The sequence below is a fragment of the Candoia aspera genome, chromosome 6 (assembly GCF_035149785.1).
Source record: "Candoia aspera isolate rCanAsp1 chromosome 6, rCanAsp1.hap2, whole genome shotgun sequence".
Lineage (NCBI taxonomy): Eukaryota > Metazoa > Chordata > Lepidosauria > Squamata > Boidae > Candoia > Candoia aspera.
The window spans coordinates 25553390-25580177 of record NC_086158.1 but is presented as its reverse complement, the minus strand read 5'-3'; the positions used below and the strand labels follow the sequence as shown (position 1 = coordinate 25580177).

The following is a 26788-nucleotide window of genomic DNA, read 5'->3' as shown; positions in this document are numbered from 1 at the left end:
CAGCTGTGTTAATATAAAACAATCATTTCCCCCCTCTACTGCTTTTTTACTTAATAAAGGTATATTATGTGTTTTCCCAAAGATGGACATGGGTCTGAGTAATGATTGGATAGTTTAATTTCAAACACTGGGAACAACAAATCTTTCTTTTTTCCAACAAAAATCTTAGATGTAACATGAAACCATGTCAGTACCTGATAGGGTCTAATTCCATCAAGATTGTAACTATATGCAAGCCTATGGCTTGAGCAGCATCTTCCTTCTCAGTCCACCGTTTTTGTTTTGTTTACCATCTTCCTTAAAGAGGAAGTATGGAGAAATCAAAACTTTACAGATGAATTATGTGGGTTAGTATAAGGGCATGGCTTTAAAAGGATTATGGAATTTTTACCACAGCAAAATCCGGATCTAGAACTTTATGCACAGCTGTTGAATCCTATGGCATATAATTCAGTCTTCTTACTAAAGTTAGCTTCATACTTGTATTTTTCTAACACTACATGTAAAATCCATGAAAATACCCATATATAGTATGTTTTAAGCATACATAAAAATATTAAAGACATTTACATTTGCTTACAGAATTCAACAGATTAATAAATATTTTAAACAGAGGAGCAAGTGACTTCAGCACACTGTTCAATCAACATCCTATTGATCAGGCTGGTGAATTTAATATTGCTGTTATTAAGCGATCCAGAGCACAGCTTATTTCACATTCGTTACAAAGATATATTAACTTCAAAGTCCGTTTCAAAAGAAATGAAGGGACCTCCAGTTTAGTCCACCAGTCACTGGCAGGGAAGTCTAAATATCCATGCAGTTTAGCAAAGATGCGAAGAATCTTTAATCGATTGGCGAAGAGGAGAAGGTCATCTTCAGCTATGTACTTTGGCCATGGATGGTGTTCAGCAAGTGGCTTTAAGAAAAGAAAAAAAAAGGAAGTTAATGCAGTGCCCAAAGTGCACACCTGTGACTAGCAGAAATTCAGTGAGTTGTACAGGAATGAAAACAGTGTGGTTATTGATTTAAATCATATAAAATGGCTATACAGATTAATTGATGGAGTTGTAGAAAACTATAACTTGATCAATTTTGAATAAACCTTTAATTTTCATATTTCCCTAAAGGTTTTCACCCAAAACAATTCCATGTCCTGCTTAACTGGGACTTGTAAGGACAGGTAAACATTAGTTCCTCTAAATGAAGTACCTCCACCTTGGTTCCTACATTGATTTTTGCTTGTTTTCCCATTGCAAGAAAAGAAATGGCAATTTTATCTTGCCCAAGTATCCTGACACCAACGTTAAGGTTCAAGGATAGAAAGATTGGTTTAAATGATACACGGGGATTGTGCTTCTGTAGACTGTTGGGCCAAATCCATGTTTTCACTTTGTTGCCAGCTTGATCTGAGTAATGTCCTCCACGAATCGTAATATTTATCCTAAAAGGGAGAAAAATAAACTGACTGTATCTTTGGACTGCAAATCTTAACATACCCTATATAAAAATTATGAAGATAGGTTCAGCGCAGTTATGATCATTTGCCTTATCATCCCAAGAAACTCTTAAAGAGTCACTGTGTACACAGCCAAAAAAAAAAAAAAAAAAAGCTGCAATATGTAATTGTTTCCAGAATGGTAACCAAGTTAGCCCATTATAATGAAAACAATGGCGTTTCTGTTTGTTACATCAGAAGCTTCTTATGAACGTTTAGTTGATAAGAGGTATGGAGTAGTCTAAATATGCATGCACATGATAGCAGGGGAAAATGAATTATAAACTGAGATCAGTGGACAATATTACAAGCTATCTAGATTGTGATCATTTACAAAAACAATTGCAGTTAACACAAATCTAAGCCACTGTTTGTAAACCATGGTTTATGTGTTGGCATTATGTGTGAACTGAGAAAACTGAATTATGCTATGCTGCCTTTTCTACATCAACAGCAGTAAAGCACATGTGATGTGTCAGCAATCACACTTCAGAAATGGTTTGCAAATTTATAAATTTTGCAATTTCAAGGAAAAAAATAGCTAATGGATTTATGAGAAAACTACAGTATGTTGTATTTACCACCTATTAGTTAGAAATAGTTGCATTTTGTACAACTTGAGCATGGTACCAATCACAAAAGGGTGTTTTTAGTAACACCGCATATGTTGAAGCAATGGAATTCCTACCCACTAAATATGACATAGCTAAATATGAAATACAAAATCTAGAGCACAAAATGAAACCCTTTCTCTAATTAAAATTAATTTACCATACAATTCTGTTTGGATGATAACAAGTTCCTTTCCCACAGGAGTCAAATACTGCTTGGATTTCAGCCTTCTCATGCTTGTCTTCTTGGACTATACAAATGTACCCTGTGTTTTCATTCTTCCGTACAACAATAATTGCCAGATTTCCAGATGGATAGCTGTACATGTAGATAAGGTCTTTTTTCCCTACCCCTTTGCTTGCTTAGGCATGCTGTCTCAGATGTATGAATGGTATACAGTAGTGGATTTCTGACTGGAGGAAGGGGGGGGAATCTTGGTTACCACCCCCCTTTTCGCATATATTACCTACAGTTCTTACATTCACGCCTTGTGTTCTGTTTTACAGATGTAGCATGAATCTTCCCTGTCTAGACAAACAGCAAATAGTCTTAAACAGAATGGATTTAGCTACCTCAGAGATTGAACTTGTGTTACAGTTCTGTCCCAATATCAAAACCATCTCCCTGATTTTGCACTGGTACAACAGTATGGACATCAGGAAAATGACACCTTCACCAGGGTAGTGGTAGCTTATAAAACAATCCTTTCTATGGCTAGAAACTCAAGTTTGCCAAGATGTTGATTACAGTTGATAACAGTTTCCCAGCTTGATTCAAGGAGCTGATCACGGTCTTATTCACCTCTTAAGGGCTCAAGATACTGCAGAACTGTAAAATTGTAAGGGACCTGAAATAACACCTAGCCCAGCACTTCCCAACTTGCCCTCGCCCCATTTGGATGCATGAAGTACAACTTCCAGGACTTTCAGCCATATTAGCTGGGGAACTCTGGGTGATGAAGTCAACAAATCTGGATGGCTCTAATGCTGATAAAAGGCTAATCTAATAAATTCTACTGCCTAAAATAATGAATTAGACTCCAGTAAGGCACAGTGCAAATCTGCCCTAGATTTTTTTATTTTTATCTATTCAATCATGTCTGATTCTCAGAGACTGCCTGGACAGGTCCCTGTGGTTTCTTGGCAGGTTTTTTGGAAATGGTTTGCCATTGCCTCCTTCCTAGGGCTGAGAGAGAGTGACTGGCCCAAGGTCACCCAGCTGGCTTTGTGCCTAAGACAGGACTAGAACTCACAGGTTCCCGGTTTCTAGCCAGATGCCTTAACCACTACACCAAACTGGCTCTCACGTTAGACTTAAGACCACTCTTAAATGCCCTTTTCCATTTTTCGGCATCAGCAAAGGCTGTGAGTAGCTCTATGAGAGCTCTCTCTCTCTCTTTCTCTGTGTGTGTGTGTGTTGGGGGGTCTCTGTAACTTCCATCTGCTTTTTTGTCAGGTAAAATCCAGGATTCCAGATACTACATGCTTAGAGAGAAAGAGAGAGAGAGAATGAATGAGTGAATGAATTTGGATGGGGTGCCTCTATTTTGCTAAGAACTGTTAGCTCCCACTACACTCTTGGATTTTTGATATCAGAAATAGGATGACAGGGATCAGTAGGCAGAATTTGGTACTGGATTATTGCCTGTGAAGTTGTAGCCTTGCCTCCAACCTTGGAGAAGGGATCCTATGAATCCTGGGCCTGAGGAGCTGTAACATAACAGTAGTGTTTCTCAATTTTAGCAAGTTTAAGATGTGAGGACTATCTCCCTGAATTACGATGTGAGTTGAAGTCCTCACATCTTAAAGTTGCCAAGGATGAGAAATGCTGCATTAGAGGTTTGATTGTTCCAGGTCAGTGCATTTTAGTCGTTTTATTCTTAGCTGTAGTGATTATTGTTTTATATTAAGGTGGCTATAAAATAAAATAAGGTCACTACCAAGTACAGCAGGAACAGAACAGTGTAGTTGTGCTTGTCATCCTAAAGACATTTGGCAACCTTGCTGCAGACTATTTTGCTGCAGCCCTTTGGCTCTGATCCAGTTCCACTGAACACAGTATATCACAAAAGGATACAATATTTGTGCAGTACCGTCCGGAAACATGGTAAGGAACTTCACACCATTTTTGTAGTACTGTTGTAAGAATTGGTTTTTCACTAACTGTACATGAAAAAAAGAACAACATGCAGACTACAGTTTCCCTTTGGAATTCAAAAAAGCAAGACAATATACTGAAGGAGAATAATAAGGCAGAGATAATTAGAATTCTAGTTTCATTTTTCCTTTTAGCATCTTCCACCCTACAACAAGTGGCTGCTTACTAACTGACTAAGTGGGTCATGTGGCACTACATGCTCTTTTATGGCTATGTGTATGTTATTATCTAGACCAGTGTTTCTCAACGTTGGCTGGGGAATACTGGAGTTGAAGTCCACACATCTTAAAGTTGCCAAGGTTGAGAAACACTGATGTAGACAAACATATAAACCTGAATGTACCAGCAGCTAAATGACAAGCTTAAACCAAGAAAATGAGAGAGGAGACAACTTAAAGATGCAGCCTTAAGCTAGATACTCAATTTGCAGTCTGTCCTATTATTGTCCTCAGTGGCTAGCAATGTCTGTCTGACTCCCAAACACACAGTCTTTTATATGTCCCAAATGTGGTGGTGGTGGGAGAATGAGAGGGCCCTGTTACAAATAAAGCTATTTTTTTGCCCCATACTGTAGGCAGAGTATTCTGAAATACAGTTCCCCATTTGAAATGGATTATTTTGGTTCCCATATTCAAAGATGAGATATAAGCAAAATCCATGAAGTGGGTTCACAATTGCTACCAGGGCTGCTTGCACACCTTAATTTCCAGGCACTGCCTGCTTTATAAGAATTGTTAAAAGTGTTGTAATTTTTAATGTTATAAAGAGGAAATTATTAACTATATAGATAAATATGCTATGTTTATTTCATGTTTAAAATTCAAATTAAGTTTTTGTCATGGTCCTAGCCATTCCTTGGTCTTGATCCCACATATATTGGCATGTGGCACAAAGCACGCTGCTTTGAAAGTTTGACCCTCAGCTATAAAAAAGTTGCATGGTTTTATTATACAAAATTGTTTTATGCTGGAAATGTAAAATTCAAAAATTGGCTTCTAGTGTATAAAATCAACAGTTTTTACCTTTCCACCTGCAATAGTGAAATCACAGCAAGAGATGTTGTATGTGTTGTCTGGTATCACTGACTCTGCTTCTTCAGTTATTGGCTGAGGAATTCGTGTCCAGCTTGTTGAAGAAGGTGTCTCTTGAGACAGGCAGAAGGAAAGTGTTCTAAGCTGTTTATTGTCTACAGAATAGAATATTAAATAACTGTTAAATGGTGATTAATTGACTTAAGAATAACAAGCTAATTTCCTTAGTCAGATTTTTAGTGATCAACTCTTGACTTGTAGGATTGTACCCAAGGTATTATTAGGGGAAAAAGTACGAGTGGCATTTTTCTTGTATAATGGCACTGTTTTGCATAAGTTGTCATGAATCTGGATGGAGTTGGCAACATATACATTCAATAAATAACAACAGCAAAGTAGTGGAAGTGCCTATACTACCATGTGTACAATAAGTTTTAAATATTGGATCTGATAGCTGTACAATAGCAGACTCAACACCATTACAGGAAACTATTTTTAATTTAACTGGATATTAAAATCTGTCCTTTAGTAGGAAGATACAGACTGGCTCTCAAAAAATTACTATAATGAAACCCAAGCAGTTTTCAAAATTATAGCAAACTATTGTAACAATATCAAACAAAATCAGAGTTAAAAATTACAATTATAATAAAACAATACTAAAAACTTTAAACCACTCATTCAGGTATGTTAACAAAGGGATGCTGATTCAGAATCAAGGGATCACGAAATCTAGGATGAAACCCAGAGATTAAGAGAAACCCAGAGATTTCAAGGAAAACTCCAGAGATAATAGAACAGCCCTAGTTCTTTGGTGCTGTTGCTTTCCACTCAGTAACTGATACTGGGACATACTGAGAATGGCGTCAACAAAATAAATAGCTGGTGATAGGTCTATCCACCATGTTTTATCTTTTAAAGACAGCCATGGTAGGTGTACAATTCTATTTAACAATGAAACCAATTACCCAGAAAGGTAAAGACTCTTCACTGGATGTATTCAAGCAGAGACTTTACAGCCATCCATCAAGAATACTTCAATTTGTATTCCAATACAAAGCAGATGGTTGGATTCTAAATGGCCCCTTCCAATTCTTTGGTTAGTCATTCTTCTAGTCTACTATTAATCCCATAGCTGGACATTGTTGGGGGCATGCTACAGAGAAATGTTTCCTTTGTGCAGAGTTGGCAACTACAATTGATTTCGTTTTCTCCGTACAACTAGAAACACAAGAACTGTTTTCTAGCTGCATTATAACCAAAGATGTGCTGAAACCCTGAGATCCATATGGCTCCCATCCTGATGCGGTTCTAGAAAGTCTCAAAGACCTGCCTATTTACCCAGGCCTTGAAGTAGTGGGGAATGGGACTCCCCTGATGTGATGTTTTCTGTCTGCTTTGTTGTTGGATTGTCATCTTGTGATTATTTTGTAGTAATTTTTGCATTTCTGGTAGTTACTTTTTTGTATTTTGCCGTTTTTAATGTTTTTTTTTAATTGTTGTGATCTGCCCACAGTTGGGTGGCATCCAAATTGAATAAAACCAATCAATCCATGAGGGTCAATATGCTGTAGTGATGAAGGTAGTGGACTAGTATAGAGAAATCTAGGTTCCAGTCCACCCTCAGCCTTGGAAATGCACTGAGTAACTTTGGGCCAGTCAAAGTTTTTAAAATTCAGAAAAAGGCTTAGTGTGCAGAGCACAGTAGGCTTCATTTCCACCCCAGGGCTCACATGGTATGCTCTAGACCACGTAACTGTAACCCTGAATACATACTTGAGCAATTCTTGTTTAAGAGCGAATATGGAATAAGAATAATTCTTTCTTCCGTACAAAGTAACAAAAACAAAAGTAGCAGTTGAATAATCCAACTTACATTCAGGGACATGTACTGGAAGTGCACTTTTTTCCTCTTCTGCTGCCATGAAGGCAAACTCTTTTGCCATTTGTCTCTCTCTGAGCCTGCAACATTAAAGTGTGCTGGGCATTAACTTCTTGGTTTTTAAAAATCTATCTATCTATCTATCTATCTATCTATCTATCTATCTATCTAATATTTATCTATCACAGTTACTTGTATGTCACCTACTTGAACAACTCTAGACAGCTTATAACCTGCATACATTAAAACATCCATAACATCAGTAAAAGATTAAAATCTTTTAAAATATCTGTTGTGGTCTTCCAATAAAATCTCTCTCCCTAAAGGCCTTGTGGAAGGCAACAGTTTTAACCTGCTTCCTAAAGGATAACAGGTAGGGACTAGCCTGACCTCATAAGACAAGCTGTTACAAAGTGAGGGGGCTGTCAGTGAGAATGCCATCTCCAGGTCCCCATCCCAACTCTTTAGGGGTAGGCATCCATGGCAACAAGGCAGTGAGGCTGAACCTATAGAGGGCCTTATGGGTTACAACCTGCACCTTGATTTGGGCCCAGATGCCTGCTGGCAGCCAGTTCAGCTCTTGAATAGAAGTTATTCTACTAAGCCGGTTACTGCTGGTCAGAAGGCAAGGAGCTGTGTTCTGTGCCAGTTGCAGCTTCTGAATTGTCTTCAAGGGCAGACTAACTTCCATAGTCTAATTGAGATAAGACAATGGCATGAATCACTATTTTCAGCACTTCCTGATTCAGGAAAGGTGCAACTGGCACGCTTGATGAAGCTGGCCAAAAACTCTCCTGGACTTGGCTTCCACTGGATATTCCATAGAACCTGTGAGTCCAGGAGAACCCCAAAATTGCATACCAACTTTTCAGGGGAAGTGCAATTCTATCTGGAGCAATATATGGAACCAGAGGGCTTCTGCACCAATAGTGCACCATCTTGCTAGGTTTAAGTCTTAGTCTGATTTGCACATCTCAGCCTGCATCACGACTCTCCACTGCATTTCTTGCTTAGCCTGAGATCAAAATATAAACCTGGGTATCATCAGCATATTGATGATACTAGACCCTACATGGGGGACAAGGCTGAGCCTTGCAGCATCCCATACTGGAATGGCCAAGGGTTTGGCCTCTTCTTCCCCAGCAACTCTAAGAGCATTAAATGCTCTCTGGCACATAATTATAACTAAAGAAAATAAGCTTTTATGCTTCCATTTATCTTTTTCCATAACATCTTTTCTTTAACAACTATGGTCATTAGAGTTTCACTATATGTGTGAGATTGGTTAAAGCTTAATGAGTTGGACCAGATCTTATGCATTAATAATATCTATCATAAACCCAAAAGCTAGGACCCATAAGTAAGTTAAAGAAGTTCATGATAAAATAATTTCCATCCACCCACAACCTCCAACCTCCCTTGAAGGTTTCTCTACTGGATTATGAGACCTCCTGTCTGAGGGAAGAGATATGGTTGAAGTTCCTTAGATATGCATCCTTAAGTTAACGTATTGCAGGATCCCAAGGCCTACATCTTGTATTGAACTGGAGAGCCATCTGTCTTTCAGATAACTTTTGGGGAGCTCATTTAAGCTTCAAAGAGAGAGGATAAAGGGAAATTTTCTTTCTCTGAACTTTCTTAACTCATGGTGGAATAAAACCCAATGTAACTACATTTCCTCCTGACTTCCTTTCTTGCTCCTTGCACTGCAAATCATGGTTTAAATTGGCCCATTTTGTGGGAGATAAGAACTATACAACCTTTAAGCTGCATACTATAGATTGCATTCCAAAAAATAAGTGGGTGAAGCTAGATCAAAAATGAAATTTATTTGATTTCATTTAAATTAATTAAAATTCAGCATAGTTAATATTATTCTTCAGCTTTGTAATTAGTTATTTCCCCTCTTCTGTCACATTGTACATTAACTTTGGTAACAACTTCTAGAGATTTCTGCAGGAAGTATGCAAAGCTTTCAGAGGCACAGGTAGCCTTAAGGCCTCCGATTTCAATATTCCCCAAAGCCATCTTAAGGGCTCAAATATGTATCACCCAGTTTGCCATACCTCTGTCGAGCTCTTTCTTTGGCCTGTTGTCTCTCAGCTTCACTTCCATGGGCCTGATGAGGGGCAATATCAATCAACTCAATTTTCTTTGGACAGCGTGCTTTTTCACTGACAATGAACTCATGAAGCTCCCGGCATTGCTGGCAACAGAAAAACTGGAAAGCAAGGTCCTGCTCTTACCAGCTGGACAGGTGGACCTTGGACCCAATTAGGAGAATTTGCTCTCATTACTTACATTTCCCCATTCTGCAATGTGTTCCAGACTTTCAAATGAAGGGTAGTACCTCAGGGGGCTGCCACAGAATTCACAGGTTTCTGGATACTCCTTCTGAACCTACAGAGAAGAAAAGGGGCATTTTGGAAAGCCTTGTAACATTTATCAAGACCAAAATGATAGGATTCATAGCCTGGGTTGACATGGGGTGACATACTTTTTCTCCAATTATCAATAGAGGGAAGAAGTTAATTATACCCACTCCCAGACTGGAACAGTCTCCCCTAAAGTATCCATTCTGGCTCCCCACATCAGAACATTCTGTCCCTTCAGAAGGAGGTTAAGGTTGATGGTGGTGATGATGATGATATTTCTCTTCATTGGTTAAGTGAAGCAACAACATTGGAAATGTAATGCAGATTTGGGGATTGCTTTGGGGTAAGTTTCAGCCATTTAAGGTGTGCTAAGCTTTTTCAAAGCTTAATGCTGAAAACTGGCAGTGATTCAACCACAAAAGGGCCACTGAATTTTGACAGCAAAGAGGGTTCTGGAGGTTGCAAAACAGGCTTGTGGGCTGCTTGCAACTTATTCTTGCAGGAGGGAAACCTCTCGGATGGATGCAGATATTGCCCTGTGCCCACACTTCTACTTCACCCTGGGATTTCTTAGCTGGCCTGCTTTGGAACCCAGATTCACTGATGGGATTTGTTACAGTTGAAATGTGACTAGAGTAAAAAGTGACCTGCCTTTATTATATATACTATATACTTTTTCCCAATCTGAGCACCTTCCAGGGATGTGGATTTCAGCTCCCAGATTTCTCAGCAAAGGCCATGCTGACTGAGAGTTAAAGGGTACCCAGGTTGGGGAAAGCTATCTTTAAATATACATGTATATAAAGGTACTGTTTTAAATGGATTTGCAGAGAAATTGTACTTCTTTTTATGTTCTTTTTTAATTAAGTTTTTGTTTTTATGCCTCTATATGCAACTGATGTTACTGAATATGGCTTGTCCATTGCTAATGGCTTTGAGCTTGTAAAGAAAGTGAGATATTCTGATACAAGCCTATGATTTTTTGCAGCCTTTCCTTCACGTCAACATGAACCTGTCATGGATGCGGCCAGGTGTAGAAACCACACAATAATATATATCCTGACCCTGTATCTTCTTGAAACAAAACACTAAATAAATAAATGTGTATTTCATCAACACACATATAAACACATGGGTGGGATGATCAGAAAATGTACATATATCTTAATATACAACTCTACTCTCAGTCACAGATTATTGTAAGCATCTCTGAGTATAAAATAGAAAAAATAGGACCGTAAAATTCACCTGACACAACACTAGAGTAGGCAGCTCAAAGTAATGGATGACTGGGTGAGTGGGAAGTCTCATTTTAAGGACTCTGGATTATTACCAATGCTTTAAGGTTGATGGCAAATCATTTGGGCATAAACATTTCAGTCTTCACTTAAACAAAATGGCATCAAAAAATGAGCAGTGACTTGGCTTTGCAGTGTTTTCTGAGAGGAGGAAAACAGATTGTAGAGGTTTAGCATGTTGCTGCTGTAATAGATCAGCAGGCGGTAATATTAAAATTGGGAGGATTGTCATGAATAATATATAGACCACATGTACATAGAAAACTTAAGACTGGCCATCTCATTCACTCACAACTACAAGGATTGAGAATTCCATTCACTGAACAAAGATGTAGGCCTGCAGTTTAACGGAAAGTTGCATGGCTAATTAGGGAAGGAAGCTCACTGGCAGAGTGGAAAATGCTGTTTGCTTGTCCAAAGAATAGTGTAAAAGCGTTTCTGAAGGAAAAGCACAAAAACTGGCCCATTTTATTGGCTATTCAACATTTTTTTTAATCATACGGCATAGTTCGGTGCTCATGCTGCTTTTTCTTGTTGGGAAATACTTGTGAGGTCCAGCAGCCAGATATGTAGACTATTTAGCCCTGACAAGTCACATTGCCCGGGGTGCACCACGAGGAGGCTAGTCTACATTGCACGGAGTTGGGCTGAGAGAGAGTGACCGGCCCAAGGTCACCCAGCTGGCTTTCACACCTAAGGCAAGACTAGAACTCGCAGACTCCTGGTTTCTAGCCCAAAACCTTAACCACTAGACCAAACTGGGTCTTATGCTTATGGGAGAAAAGAAAAATCTCAAATCACTGATTTTTGCACAAATATCTGATTGCTTTTGAAGCAAACCTGGTCTTTTAACTTCAACTTGAAAGCTAATTGTTTTTACTTAGCCTCAACTGGTCTCACATTGCCTTGACCTTTTGCTTATTCCTAACAACTTTTCAGTAAAGTTTAACCAAAGTTTGTAAAAAGGTCGGTTCTCAGAAAAAAATGAAATCCACAAATCTGGATTGCCATGTGGATAGGGTTGGTTCTGTCCTGTAGTAAACAACACTTAAAGTACATGAGAGCCACTCCTAGGAAGGGTGGGGGTGGGGGGGGAAACCCCTTTGTGCTTTTTCATCTGTTATTGCTGAAATTTCCTTGGAACAGATGGTGTTAGGCAGCTGTGCACCACAATCGCTAAGCATCACTGCTGCTCTTTTTTTCTTACCCCTTCTGATCCAGTGTTAGCAAACCTCAGAGGTAGGAAAGAGCCTTGTTTTCCTTCTTCCTTCTAAAGGGATTACAACCAACTGTAAATTATTCAACTTGTAATTACATTAGGGATGTTAGAGACAACTGGCTCTGAAAAGCTGGGTAAGCAACGAAGCAGTCAAAGGATAAGATTCCCCTCAATCCCATATTCTAAGAATGAATTGCCCAATATTATCAAATACACGCAGTTTTTTTAATTCGTCTTTTTTATATATCTTAAGGTATTTACTTAAGCTAGCCTAAAATATTAAACAAATGTGATGCAGCCCTTCTGAGATGTCAGAATGCAAGCAGGGAGCCACATATCTGAATACTTATTAACTTCACATTTTTATTATGCCCAGAATGGAGACTTTAGACTGGCGAAATTGACTTTATGGTCCAAATCCTTGGAGTTATTCTGTTTGTAACAACTTTCAGGGTTTTTAGTTTTTCCTTTTTATATTACTGTTTATAAATGTTGAGGCTGGGTTGAACTTTTAATGCTATCGTTTGCATTTGTATTTTTCATTTGTTAATTACTTCAGTACTATAAATTGGAAGACAAAGAAATCTGACTATAGAAAGAAAATGAACATATCACATAGAAGGCAACGCATCCCCTCCTCTCTGTTGTATGCAGCTTTTCATCAGCATGGAGTTTTTAAGGAGGAGGAGCATTCCGTCATGCAATTTCACTCATTCTGAAGAGGTGAACTTGCAGAAGCATATATCTATTTCCCTTCTTCAGAAAGCATAAAGGTTGATCCTCCAGGCTAAACTGAAGATATATTTGCATGATTCTTTTCCCAGCAAAGTATGGGAAACTGGAAACTTGACCAGAAGACCAGTGGCACTGGAAGGGAGAAACAATCTGTCTTCTTAAAATTTCTCCTAATCCCCCCTTCACCCTCCTTTTCCAAGCTGCTGTTCCCTACCTGAGAGGAAAGGGGAATGGTAAATAGTATTGCCCATTTCAGTGAAGAATATGAAGTTATTAATTTACAGAGCAAAGTAATGCATGAGGGAAGGGGTAGCGCCATTACCTCAATGGGACTATCTTGTCTTGATGACTCTGGTCTATAAGCTAGAATAGTAGGTGGACCAACACTGGAAATTGTGTGCAGAGATTCTTGAAACAGTTTTAAGAAGTCTTCTCTAAACTTAAAAAAAGAACAAGAAATAATTTATTGCAAACCTCAAGCCACTTGTCCAGAATATTCCTGCAGCATCATTGTAGAATAAACGTCCTCAGTTTTTATTTAACTGTGTGAGGTGGGGATAGGGATGGAGGTAGGAAGACTAAAATGAGAATAGGTTCCAAAAAAAATGTATAGAGACCACACATGATCAATACCTCTGTGTCGCACAAAATGTCTAAGCAGCTGAGATCTTGGGATATGACTTCATAGATATCTAGACATCAACAATAAGGACTAGTTAGGAAATTGTACATTCTCCTTTTTAGATCTGAATCTTAAAGCAATATATATGAGGCTCTCATTTAACTGTTGAATACTTAAAGGCTGAGCTCACGTAACACATTGTACTAGAGGTAGTCCTCGCTTAATGACCATTTGTTCAGCAACTGTTCAAAATTATGATGGCACTGCAAAAATGGACTTATGACCGGTGTCTGAAGATACGGCTGTTGCAGCGTCCCCATGGTCTCATGATCAAAATTTGGGTGCTTGGCAGCCTGCCCGCACTTACAATTGCAGGGGCATTGCAACTCCTCCCACCTGCCTTCCTCCCTCCCATCCATACTTTCTGGCCCCCTGCCACCCTGCGCTTCACTGCCCCACCTGACCTTGCTGTCTTCTTCCTTCCACTGTTGACAAGGTGTGCCTGTCCTGGCTGCCGGGCCGGGCTGGGATGGCTTCAGCTGTGGAAAAAGAAAAGAAGAACGCTAAAGGCAGCTCCTCAATGGCAGCATGCCAAACAGCCCTTTTGAACATGCTCCTGGGCAGGACTGGGACTGGGCCGGGGTGGCTGCAGCTTCCCGGGGCATGGCAGGCAGCCTCAGAGCTGGGTGGTTCTGGGGCTGCTTGCCTCCCTGCAAGGCAGGGTGCAGGGTGGCTGAAAGGGCAGATATGGGGGGTGAGGAGATAGGCAGGTGGGGGAGTTGGAGGCAGTCCCTTACCTTACTGAGGCTTGGGACTGGGGAGGGAATGGCTTGGATTGGGGTGGATCCTCAGTTAAAGACCAGTAAAATTCACTTAATGATGGTAAGGGGAATTGCTGGGATTGTGGTCACTAAGCAAAGTGGTCACGTGAAGTCTCTCTTAACGACTATGCTTAGAGACCTATATTCCGGTCCCAATTGCGGTCATTAAGCGAGAACTACCTGTATATCCAAATTAACAAAACACCATTCATTGTCCTGTGCCTGACCCATTTTTCTCCCCCGCCCCCGCAGAATGATTGCCTAAACAAGCTATCTCTTCCTGAGCTGCTTTTCTCCAGAGTGCAGTGCAAAAAATGCTAACTGCGAGTTAACAAGCTCATCTTGGTGACCTTAATTAGCTGATTAGAACCTGCTGCCTAACACTGACAGGACCCTTAACAGTTTCACACTTGCTTCCTAAGCGGCTCAAGGCTGCGAGCGCACTAGGCTAACAACTGGCACTGGTGTATTGCTTCATATATATATCCCCCATTGTGTGTCTGCTTATGCTCTTGTAATCCCTTCTTCTCCAATAAATGTAAATGCAAACATTAATTCCATTCTTGCTAATTGTCCCAGCGCTGGGGTGAGCATTCCAAAGGGCAGGGGAGTAGGGAAAAAGGAAAGCTGAAGTCAAATTGTAAGCACAGTCACGGTCATGTGATTTTCACTTAGTGACTGCTTTGCTTAACACCAGAATCCACTGTGGTCACTAAACGAGGACTTCCTGTATAATTCCACAGCAGCTGTGCAACTGTATTCCACAGCTTCAGGTTCAGTCAGAATGACTGCCCTCTCTAAAGGGTGAGTTATATTTTCCACAGGAATACATAATGCAAAAGTGGTATGCTGAAATAGAAGCCAAATCTTAAAGGACAACCATATTGGGACATTACAGGACCAGAACATGGCAGCATAGCCTTTATAGAGTGAAGAGACAGAGGATCTTCCAGCAACCTTCAAAGTCTCTCTGCTGGCAAGTGCCTCCGCTTTCAATAGGAATTAAGACTAAGATCTCTCTAGTAGCCTAGGGGCTGAAAAGTGCTGATACTTCCTAGGTACACACACAGGTTGATAGCTCATGTGATAGGATTCTGTGGATTCAAAGAAGTATAGAAATAAAAATTGATCTCAAAATGAAGAATGGATGTTTTGGGGAGCAACTTACCATTCTCAGGTAGAAGCTCCTTTTGCTTGCCCTTTGGAGCTGAAAAGAAAGGGGGGGAAAGCCAGCCCAATCCTATCAACATTCTTTCTCCTCTTTCTCCCTCCTGAAGACTAGAAATAGGTAGAACAGCAGATGAAAAGAGGCAGCAGCAGGGCAGAAAATAAATGTCCAAACCACACAGGCTAATTGGCTTCCATGCAGGGCTTTTCAAACAGAAAAATTAGAACTGCACCACAATATGAGATTGCAATTTGCAGAGAGAGCATGCACTGCTTACAACAAGGCTTTTGAACTAGAGTCCCCAGGGCTTCCTGCAGCCCCAAAAACTGAGTAATCCCTAAAGCCCCTCCCAAAGTTGCCACTGAGCTGTAAATGTTAACAGATAGCACATATATCATACATGCTTACTCATTTTAATTCTTCATTCAGTAAAATTAAATCACATCCATTTCACGGGATGCCCCGCCTACATTTTTGTCACTACCTTCCCTACTTCATCTTTCAGCCTGATAAGGAGCAGCACGTGCTTGGCTTGCTGTGCATTTCTCTGTAAAAACCTATATAGAGTAGGGAAAAAAAATCCTCAAAACTTAAACCCTAATTTTCCTGATTCAGAAAATACTACTCCAGCTTTCCACAATAGCTGACGAAAAGCTGGCCATCCCTAAACAAGTTTTAGATTTCCTTCAGTAACCTGTTATTGTACCACTTAATGTACAGAAAACATTCTAATAAAATAAAACAGTCACTTTCTTGTTGATTGGAAGATTAGCTGCACAGGGGAAAAACATGGCTATACAGATGTTACCCAAGTAGATCTCCTTGCATCCCTCAGCATTGGGGCTGATGGGGGCTGCCAGAAGTTGCAGTTCAGCCTGTGAGCATTGCATGCTGGGTACCCATGTTATGAAGGAAAGATATGTTCATTATGTACTTTAAGATGATGGGGGGGGGGTGTTTGCCAAGCACATGTATGACTTGCAAAGTAACTGGAGAATTTATTTTCACCCAGATAAAAAGGTGGCCATCTTTTTCAATCCAAATCTTCACTTTGCTTTTCAATGATCTGAGGGATACAGAATTCAAAAAGTAGGTGATGCCAGGAAGAAAACAATTCTTTAAAAAATTTTAAAGGATGGAAGGATAAAGGTATATACTTTAAATCCTCCTTCCAAATGTTGCCATTGTTAGACATGAATGACTTTTGGTAGCAAACTTGTCAGCAAAGTTTGGCATGAAACTGAGGAAGAGGGCTCTAGACCAGTGTTTTTCAAATTTGGCAACCCTAAGTTGTGTGAACTTCAACTCCCATGCTGGCTGGGGAATTCTGGGAGTTGAAGACCACACCCCTTAAAGTTGCCAAGTTTGAAAAACACTGGTCTAGACTATAGTGTATAAAGTGAAAGCAAAATGGTCAAAAGCCTGGACACTTATTTTTAAACCCTGATAAATCCCTGCAAAAGATTTAATAACATTTTGTTTTCCAGAGTTTAACAATTCATATTTAAAACAACAGTATTTTTTTAAATGCAAAAATACAATTAGGATAGCAAAACAATACCAGTGCACACACAAGATTATAATTCATGTTCAGTTTTTGTCTAAGACCAGCAACACACAAGATTCAATGCCAGAAGATCCTCCCAATGAAAAATATTCTACAGGTGGGATGCCACAACTCAGAAGGGTCTTCTATGGTCTTCATTAGCCTGATCTCTAAAAAATGGAATATAAAAGGGCCTTAGCGTTTGGACAGATTCAAGTAGAAGTAGGCAGTCCTTCTGAACTCTAGACACTTTCTAGGAAAAAAATAGCAATCAAGAACCAGAGTGGCAACCAGTGAAGTTGTTTCAGAACTAGCAACATATCTTCCATTCCTTTATGTTTAAATAACAGTCCAGCTCCAAATTTTGGAACAAAAGAAGTTTTCAACAAGTCTTCAATGGTACACCCCCAAGCAACATACCACAGTAGTCTAAAGATATCCAGACAATGAGAAAAAACATTATGATTTCCAACTGTTCTCCTAAATTTAAATATATAGTGTGATGAATTTCAGAATTATAGATTTGTGCTTAACATGAATTTCCTGGGTTCAAATTCATTCCCTGATTAGGGTGAAGAGCTAACTGTACCTTCATGGGGAACCACTGGTGGGTGGTAAAATATGTACTTGCATGCCAAAGGTTCCAGGTTGAAACAGTCTAATCTCTGTATCAAAGCACATCATACTGCAAACACTGTGAAAAAATCTGAGATCCTGAAAGCAACTCCAGTTAGAATAAACAAACAGATGAGCAAGTAGCTGATGTTCAGCAGTTTTTCCTTCTTCAAGGTAATGAAGATGTCTTCAATATACATAATATTTAAGCACCATTACTTACACTTTTTTCTGTAGATGTGATCATAAATCCAGCTTGCATCTGTCTGCATTGAGACAGATATTCCTAAGGGTCTCTGAGGCATATCAGCAGCAATGGTGTCCAATGCCTCCCTTTCAGCAGATACAAGATATCATGTAATCAAATTTAATAATTAGTTATCTCCAAACAAACTCCAAAGTATCATGCCCCAAAATGATCTTTGTTGCCCACTGCTTGTAAGCAACAGAAAAGCAAAATATTGGAAGGAATTTACCAACAGATAAGACAGTATTCTATGCTAAGATCAGTACAATCCTTAATACCGGCTGGGCTAAGATAGAACCTTTCTTATTCTACGAGATTATAATACATTTCTCTGATCACAAATAATACTTATTTGTTATTGCACTCTTCCAAGAAAAGAGCTGATAAACATACAAAGAAACAGTCAAGACAAGAAAGAAAATAAATATATCAATCATGAAAAATTAATTCAGCAGTGAGTACAAAACTGTAGCCATAGCAAAGTTTAAAAGATTAAAAAAAAACCAGATAGATTGTACTTCCCTCAATCTGAAAGCAGTGACACTAACAGTAAACCACAATGATGCCACATGCACAGTCACATCACCAGAGAAATGCCACTATTATCCACTGAGTCCTGAAGTCTGACCCTAGTACATGAGTTTGGCATTTGAGTCATGAGGTCAATTTTGCACTTTACTTCCCTTGTTCCCCAGCAGGTGCCCATGTTTATAAGTCATTAGACATACACAGTGTAGTCCAGCCTTTCACAAACTGCCTGGAGCCCTCCAGATACGTTGGGTTCCTATGAATTCTGGGAATTGTAGGCTAATGCACCTGTTAGGTGCCTGGCTGAGGAAAGACTTCTATAATTACACTCTTTAGTTTAAAGCACAAATTTCAGAAGGAACATAAGTTATTTCTTTCCTTTTCCAACCATCATCTGGAAGAGAGGATCTTACAGGCAGTGACATCACTAAAGTATGGAATATTGTTACTTAACAGCAACATGACATAACTTTCTTTTGGAAAGCTACTCATCTAATATACTCACCTGCTGATTTCACTTTCTCTCCGAACTCCTCCCAATATCTTTGGAAAGCTCTTGGTTCTTCCTGATCACAAAACAAATGGGCCATTCATATGGAAACCAAACTTTTGTTCTGTATTGGTTATGAACAATTTAAATACAAATGTCTCCCTACAGGCCATTTGTCTTGAGACTGTTTTGATGGCCCCCTAGCCCATCTCTATATCTTGAATATCTTCTTGCCACCCAAACCCTCTTGTCTTTGCAGAAAAGTGGACTAAGGGAGGACAGGATAGCACTTTTCAAGTACCTGAAGATGGTCAACAGATGGTCTGCAACTCACACTCCAAACCTTCAGGAGGTCAGCAGACATGGTAATGATCCTGGAAGGGTCATGTCTGAAATTTTCAGACAATGCTTTGGTCTGAGGGGTTCAGCTTGTTTCTGTGGGAGTCAAGAGTAGGAATGGGACAAGAGTTCTCTTGGAGGTAGCTGCTACTATTCCAACCTTAATACCCTCACCTGAAAACAAACAAACATGGCCCAAAAGCACAGAACCAAAGTTTGATCATTTTGCTGCTGAATTTCAGTGGTGCTGAGGGTGGGGTTTGTATACTGACTCCTGAGCTACAGGGAGGAAGGCTCATAGAAAGCACAGTTCAGTAGTGGAACCAATTATTCAGAGAAGCAATAAGGTGTCATTCACTGCATATGTTCAAGTGGACAAGACAACTATCTGTTGGAGATACTTTAACATGGATTCCTGCAGGGATTGGACATAATCACCTAAATCACCCCTTCCAATGCCATGATTCCCTGTGAGGAGGCCGAGACTCAGCAAGGACACAGAACTGACATAATTAAGTACAGCTCCCAAAATACTGCAATTCCATAAACAGGTTAAAACTGCTTTATTTCACAATTTTTTGGTCCCAGGCAACTGACTGTGAGCATCTATACTGGGTTTTATTTCTTTTATTATACCTTTGCTTTTTGTGTTTTATTTTTTGTTTTTGATACTGCTTTTGTTTTTGTTTTTGTTTTTGTTTTGCTTTGTTATGCTGTCCAGTGCCCTTTAGGATTGGGGTGGGGCATATATTCTGTAAAATCAATCAATAATTCAATTAAACTCTGATGTATTTTCATAGTAAACTATGAATCAAGAAATTCATCATTAAAGTCATCCACTATCAGCTCATGAGGCAACTCGTAGCTTCATCTGTGATATGCAGGATAATTTATGTTATAGTTTTGCTGTATTGATTACTATTTATAATGCATGTTAAGTCTTTAAAGCATTACATGTTTATTGTTGTAACTGATTTGGATCAAGACTGTGAAATCAATGGAGATTAAATATGACTAACAAATCCCACTGATTTTGAAAAGAACCTATGCCAAGTATAACAAAATCTAGAACCAATTTTGGTTCCTGTTTGTTTTAATTAAATCCATCCTCCCTCTTTCTTCTCAGATACTTCAGATGGAATCAGATTTGTCTCCACTGTTTATTATGGCTGTCTTCCCCTCCCTCATGCAAGATAAATAGGCTCCTCTGTCAAATATTCCCACAAGCATTATTTTGAATGAAGAACTTGATTGCACATGGATTTTATTCTATAGCTATCTCAATAAGAAATAAAGAAATGCATTCTAACACAACCCTGCTAAACTTGTATTTCAATGCCATCATTTTGGTACTCATTTAGCTAAAAGTTCAGTCCAGTTGTGCTGTTTCTTTGCATACTGCCAGGTAAATCAGTAAGGAAGGTTGCCACACTGTAGTTCTTCCTAAGGTCAACATTAATTCAATTCTCTGATATGAATAAATTTTATTTGGGTGTCTGCCACACTGCCAACTTAACATAATAATGTAGGGCAGATCTATATAAACATTATATCCAGCCAGTATGATGACTACCAAATTTATGGAACTGATAACTGATGATCCTCCTGATGATTCACATGTTTTGGTATTACAGCACTTCGGTGATGCTGGCTGAAAATTCTGGAAACTATAATCTCAAGACATCCAGAGAGAAGATTAGATTGGAGAAGAATGATTCATGCAATTATACTGAAGAAGTTTCTCTATGACCAGTGTGATGGCTTTGAAATTCCTCACTATCTGCCTTCTTAACTTATAGAACTTTTATGAGGAAATTAAGACAGAGTACCTTTGCTTAATATTGAGGTCTCTGTGGTACCTGGGGAGGACAGTCCCATTATTCCCTCTGTAGAAACCATATTTGATGTCATATCTGGAATGCCACTAGTTTCTCCTACTTGGATTTCTTTAGAAGACCTACAAGAAACAGCATGATAATATATTAATTCTTGAAGGCAAAGGTAAGAAACGAATTACTAAAGGAATCCAAGACATTAGGTCAGCAGGTGTGTATTTTCCACCTTACTGACTCCTATGAAATCTATAAACAAGATTGGAAACTTGCTAGCCAGAATGAGGGAGGCTAGTTTAATTGATATTTTTAATTGCTATTTATGAATTGGTGTATCGATGTGGTAGAAGAAGGATGGCTTGCAATGACAGACTGGACTGGATTAGTATAATGAATGGTATTGGGTAAACAGATTTAGCTATATTTCCATTCATTTTTCTTATTTCACGTGTTTAATTTCTTTTGCTTTCTATTTCATACCCTTTTGCTGTACTTTGGTGCTTAACCTGATCGGCAAGTATGTACTGTATGTAGTTCCACAGGAATCCTGATACTGATCTACGGGCTTCAGCAAATTTCATTCCGTCTAATAGCACTAGAGAGAAAGTGAAACCACAGGCAACATAGGTGCCTGTTCCTAACCACAAGGCCAAAATAGCAAAAATTAGTTTCTTAATCTTATTCAGACTAATTTAAAATGTTCCATCTGGCTGGAGATCAAGAGCCACTGTTTGCATGGATAAACAATAAAAACTGGAATATATTACGTAAGAAAAATACTCTGTCTCCTGCGTGTTGATAGATAGACTTCTGAAAGCAGGCCCTCTCATGCACACTTTAGGGTCATATTGCCTAAGCGTTTTCTGTATTCATCCAAGGCTTCTACTTTAACAGCAACAAATAAAATGGAAAATCCCAAAGTGTATTCAGTCACTTGGGACAGGACACTTTTATAGTTCCATTACCCCCACCAGGACTAGTTCAAACCACTGATCTAAATCCAGCCAGAGAGTGATCTGTCTAGGTCATGGTGTCACAAAAGAGTTCCCAATTACTCAGTTCACCAGAAGGGGAAAGGCCAATCTAACAGACTTTCAAATTAGCACTTGCCAACACAGTCAATATATAGTTGAGTGAATTCCATTCATACTCATAGCTGACACAAACAATATTTGTTATTATTACCTAACTGAAGGTATGGGAGTTGCACTTTTAACTCCTCCTGGATGATCTTCAGAACCTGTTCATACAAGCAGGATTATTATAAAGATACTTATACACTTAAGTAAACAAAAACATGTATATTGAAAGAGTTACTTGTAATATAGATACAGTATTCATTATGTGAATTGTACATTAAAATCTCTTCAAAACAACTCACTAGTCTTCTAATACATTTAAAAAAGGGGCGGGGGGAGATATTCCCCTTTCAATAAGTTAACTCAAAAAAAAAAAAAAAACTTCTGAAAAGCTGTTCTCTGTATGTGTCTTCACCAAAAATGTAAATATAAGCTTTTATATAGCCAAACCATTAGTGCAATGTCTATGAGAGATTATACTGGGATACTAGCTGGCGCAAGAAATGCCTTCTTCCAAGCATTTGGCACATATAAGGGATAATACCCACTCCAAGGTTGGACCTGAAACCAGCTTTGACTAATCAGCAAAGACCTTGAGAAATCTCACTTTTAGCAAATGATTCATTCATTCATTCATTCAATTTATATATTAAAAGTTAACTGGAATTTCTAGCTGTTGAATTGGAATCATTCTGGGGCTGCTTCTGCCTGTATGTTTACTTCTACGTTTCTGGCCTACTTATTCAACAAACAGAGCAAATTCAAGAAAACTGTTCCAGAAAGTAAGGAGGAACAAATTATGCCAGGATAAGCAACAACATCAGGAAACCAAGCAAAGGGTAACCAAATTGAGTGCCTATGGGAATACATATGCATCAGCAACTGTACTATAAGTTGAAGGGTATCTAAATATTCCAGCTGAAACTCTTTTTTCTTGCATTTCAAAAATAGTAGTAATACAACACCTGTAGCTACTTGTGACTCTCCTGTGATCTCATTCAGCTCCATCTTTCTACTCCCATGCTCTGGAATTGTCACACTATCTTCCAGTGCACTGTGTTGAGAATAAATTGAATTTAGGTTATAGAGAAAGTATGCTACAATGACAGCACTGAGGATCAATGAGGATAACTTTATTGAGATATTTATCAGCCTTTTCAGGAGGATGGTAATTCAAAAGTGTGGGATTTTATATGAACTCTATTACCAAAGCTGACCACTTCCTATTGAAGTTACAGCAATTATTCTGTCCTGCAAAGACTGAGGATCTATGTGTGACTGGTTGGTTCTAAGGATTAATAAATTATGATTGATTATTGAAAGATCAAGGGAGGTGTCTGAATTTTTCGCCAGATAATCCTGTGGGACAGGCAGTTGGACAATTGTGTTTGTATCTAGCTGGCTACTTGCAGCAGTGAGAGATTTCTACTAGCTTCCATAACACTACCTCATTCATCTTGTTGTTTTAAGTCTTCCAATTGCCACATCTTTGGCAACTAATACCATAACTTAATGGTGTTCTGCACAGGGAAATTACTTCCTTTTACCCTAAATTTATTATCAGTAAATTTTATTGGAGGGCTTTGAGAGGACATTCATTTTCTCATTATGTTTCTCTTTGCAACATTGTGATACACTACAAATAAAATGAAAACAATTTTTGCCATTCACTTACTTATCAGAGTTATCAGCTTCAGGTGATGAATATTCTTTTCCGGTGTCTTTGTTTTCTGGTAATTGCAGACACATGCAGAGGAATGAATCTGCAATATGTTTCTAAACTTTTAAGGAATCTTATTGTAACTGTATGGATGAATTTGCAGGGTTTTGAGTTATAAAGTGGACAGTAATGCTAAACACTGCCCCATTCCAACTAGAGAAAATCCTAAGTAAGTGGGAAGTTAAGAACATTTATTTGATAATCCACCTCTCTTAAAAGGCTAAAATGTCATACATGGTTCTCTCCCCACCCAATGTTTTCATAACCCTGAGAGATAGGTTAGGCTGGAAGATTGACTCACCCAGCAAGTTTCATGGTTCAGGATTTGATTCTGGATGTCCCCAGTCTTAGTTCAACCTCATCTATTTCCAAGGAAATCTCCATGGGATCAGTCACTGCTTTGAATGGGACTTAAAAATCATGACATATCACATGGGTTTGGGCCAAGCCATTTGATTTCAATAGCAATAGAGTTATTAATGGGAACTATGATTTGATAATGTACAAAAGCAGTAATTATACCAGACCTCTAATCTATGCAAGCCTCCCAATGTTGTCATTTAAGAATTTAGGGGGAACTTTCCAAGGATGAAGCATTATCCCTCACTCTACCAATTTTACAATAAAGTTTGGGGTGGGGGTGAGTGGCATATGTACATATGAACTGCTTTTTAAGAAAGTATAGGCATCTGCTCCTTCTCTGTTCCTTCTTTTAAAAAACAGAACTTAGACAACATCAGAATATTTATAAAGAAGGACAGCAGAGGCATTTGTGGTAGGGAAGAGGGGATGGCCCAAATCTGCAAGATGGTGAGGCAGGCCTTGAATTGCAACATTACACCCACCATCTTGAAGATTTTGACACACACATACCCTTCCCTCAACATTGCTGGATGACAGATTATATACTGTCACTTCTTCTTACTCCACACCAGCCACATAGCTGACACACCATGAATAAACTATGCTGGGGAAGAATTCTAAAAAGTTTAGTGATTGTGTTTAACTACAGAAGCTACACTGTACCTCAGAGATCCATTAACCACATTATGTATCTATGGATACTGCATGTTGAACACAAAAATTAGGTTATGAGCCACATACAGTAAGTAAAATTCAACTTGGTTTAAACCCACAGGACTAGACAAATATATTATATAAATACAACAGACGAACTGCATATATGAGGTATATATCTCACTGACAGAAATTATCTCATCTCCCATCCTAATCTCCTTTGAGTCAGATAATGCAAGAATGAAACGTATGAGTGTGTCTATAGTTCTGACAGCAAAAATTGCTCAGCCATTCCCATGATAACACTGTAGGAGAAAAGCCTAATCTTGGAAGTTTGTTTTGGGAGCTGTAAAATGGGAAGGAAATTACAAAATCAATGGTTCCAGGCTTGTACCAGGGAGACATAGGTTCAAGTCTCTGCTCAACCACAGTACTTATTGGACAACTCGATCCTGTCTGCTTGGGTCTTTATCCACTAGTGAGCTGAAGTGCTTTCTGCCCATGTGTCTGCAGAAAACTAAACTATCATGAAATTGACTGACCCCATGGCTGATCCCTATCCTGTCTCTGTTATTTCAGTTTCAGATCAGTGCAATCACCTGACTTCCTTCCTAGGCATGGGGCAAGAAGTCTTAAGATTTTATGCACCTCTAGGCACTGGGTAATGTTGGCCCAAAAGGAGTGAGAGGGAGAGAAACACTTTCAGTGCAGTTAATGATGACTTAAGGTTCTTCCACTCAATGGCTGTGGACAGGATGAAGGACATGACCAACAAAAAAATATTCCTATGGTATTTATAATGTTTTAGGTCTAAATGGGGACACGCTTTATACTGGAGAACATCTTCATGCTGCTCTGTCCAGCTCTTTCCCAACCTCCTTGATAGATGATACCAATCACACAATTGCTGTTCCACATGTAGTGACCCCTCCAATTCTCAAGGCTCTGAAGTTCTTACCCTCCAGAGTTGTTGCTGTGAGGCTAAATTAGGAGAAGGCCCCCACCGCTTTCAGTTCCCAGAAAAAAGCAGGAATATGGGTGTAACATATAAATGAGTAACTCCCACTCATCACTTAGAGATGATTCGCAAAGCTCGACCTAAACTTGGCTTTGAGAAACGTTCAGATTAAAAACGGCTATTCCGTGTGCGCTACATCCCGTTAAGAAAACCTTCATCTGCTGTGTTCGCCGTATTCATCGCTTCTTGCGGTCTGCGCCCAAGTCCCTGAGGGGCGGCAAACTCAAAACGCTTTTTTCCTACCCTACCACACTCTTTCCAGTGACTTCCCCGCGTGTTTCTCTAGGACACCGACTGTACAGAGCACAGAGGTTCGACCAGCACCTGGATCATTGCCTCCATCACAATTTTTCTCCGAGGTCCGAGAAGTTCCTTCCATAACCCGGGCACCAACTCTCTTATTGCATTGCAGACGGCCCCTTTAAAATGCCTGGGACTGCTTGGAGAACCAATGTTCTATGGGCATTGTGACGTGAAATGTTTTGCATTCTAGTCTCTCGGGAGACGGCGCAGCAGAACTAGACTTCCTGGGACTTCAAGGGAAGAAGCGCAGGCGCTCCTTTTCACGTCTTTGCAGGAACTCCACCCCTTGCTAGTGAGCCGGGAAGATGTTCATTCCGGGTGGCTTATTCTGATGCTTGGCATTTAGGTGTATTTCGTCCTGACCTCTCATTGAGGTCAGACTCTTCACCCCGGGTGCTTATTCATTGATAAGAAACTTTTCAGGCTGATTCTTCTCTGCGTGTGGCGTGTTAGATCACGCACACTTGGGAGCAACGCTAGTAGACTGTGACGCGTCATGCATGCAGGAAGCGATACACGTTTGACTTCTGCGTGTTCAGCCCTGTTGCCTCTTTTTTAATATGTAGGGACGTAATGTTTGCAGCAGGGGGCAGCACGGAGCCGACTTTAAGGCATCTCGAAAGAGAGCTAAACAGG

General features: G+C 39.4%; 1 protein-coding gene across 1 annotated transcript; it reads right to left on the bottom strand.

The window, feature by feature from the left end:
* Window positions 1-60: 60 nt before the first annotated feature.
* On the bottom strand, window positions 61-17971 carry ERICH6 (glutamate rich 6). The gene is made up of 13 exons (XM_063306573.1): window positions 17805-17971; window positions 17651-17658; window positions 15419-15457; window positions 13441-13499; window positions 13130-13246; window positions 9482-9580; window positions 9247-9401; window positions 7175-7260; window positions 5290-5453; window positions 4187-4272; window positions 2270-2428; window positions 1213-1444; window positions 61-919 (listed from the first exon to the last, which is right to left on the bottom strand). The coding sequence occupies exons 1-13, from the start codon at window positions 17882-17884 to the stop codon at window positions 659-661; spliced, it is 1545 nt and encodes a 514-aa protein (XP_063162643.1). The 5' UTR covers window positions 17885-17971; the 3' UTR covers window positions 61-658.
* Between the last annotated feature and the right edge of the window lie 8817 nt (window positions 17972-26788).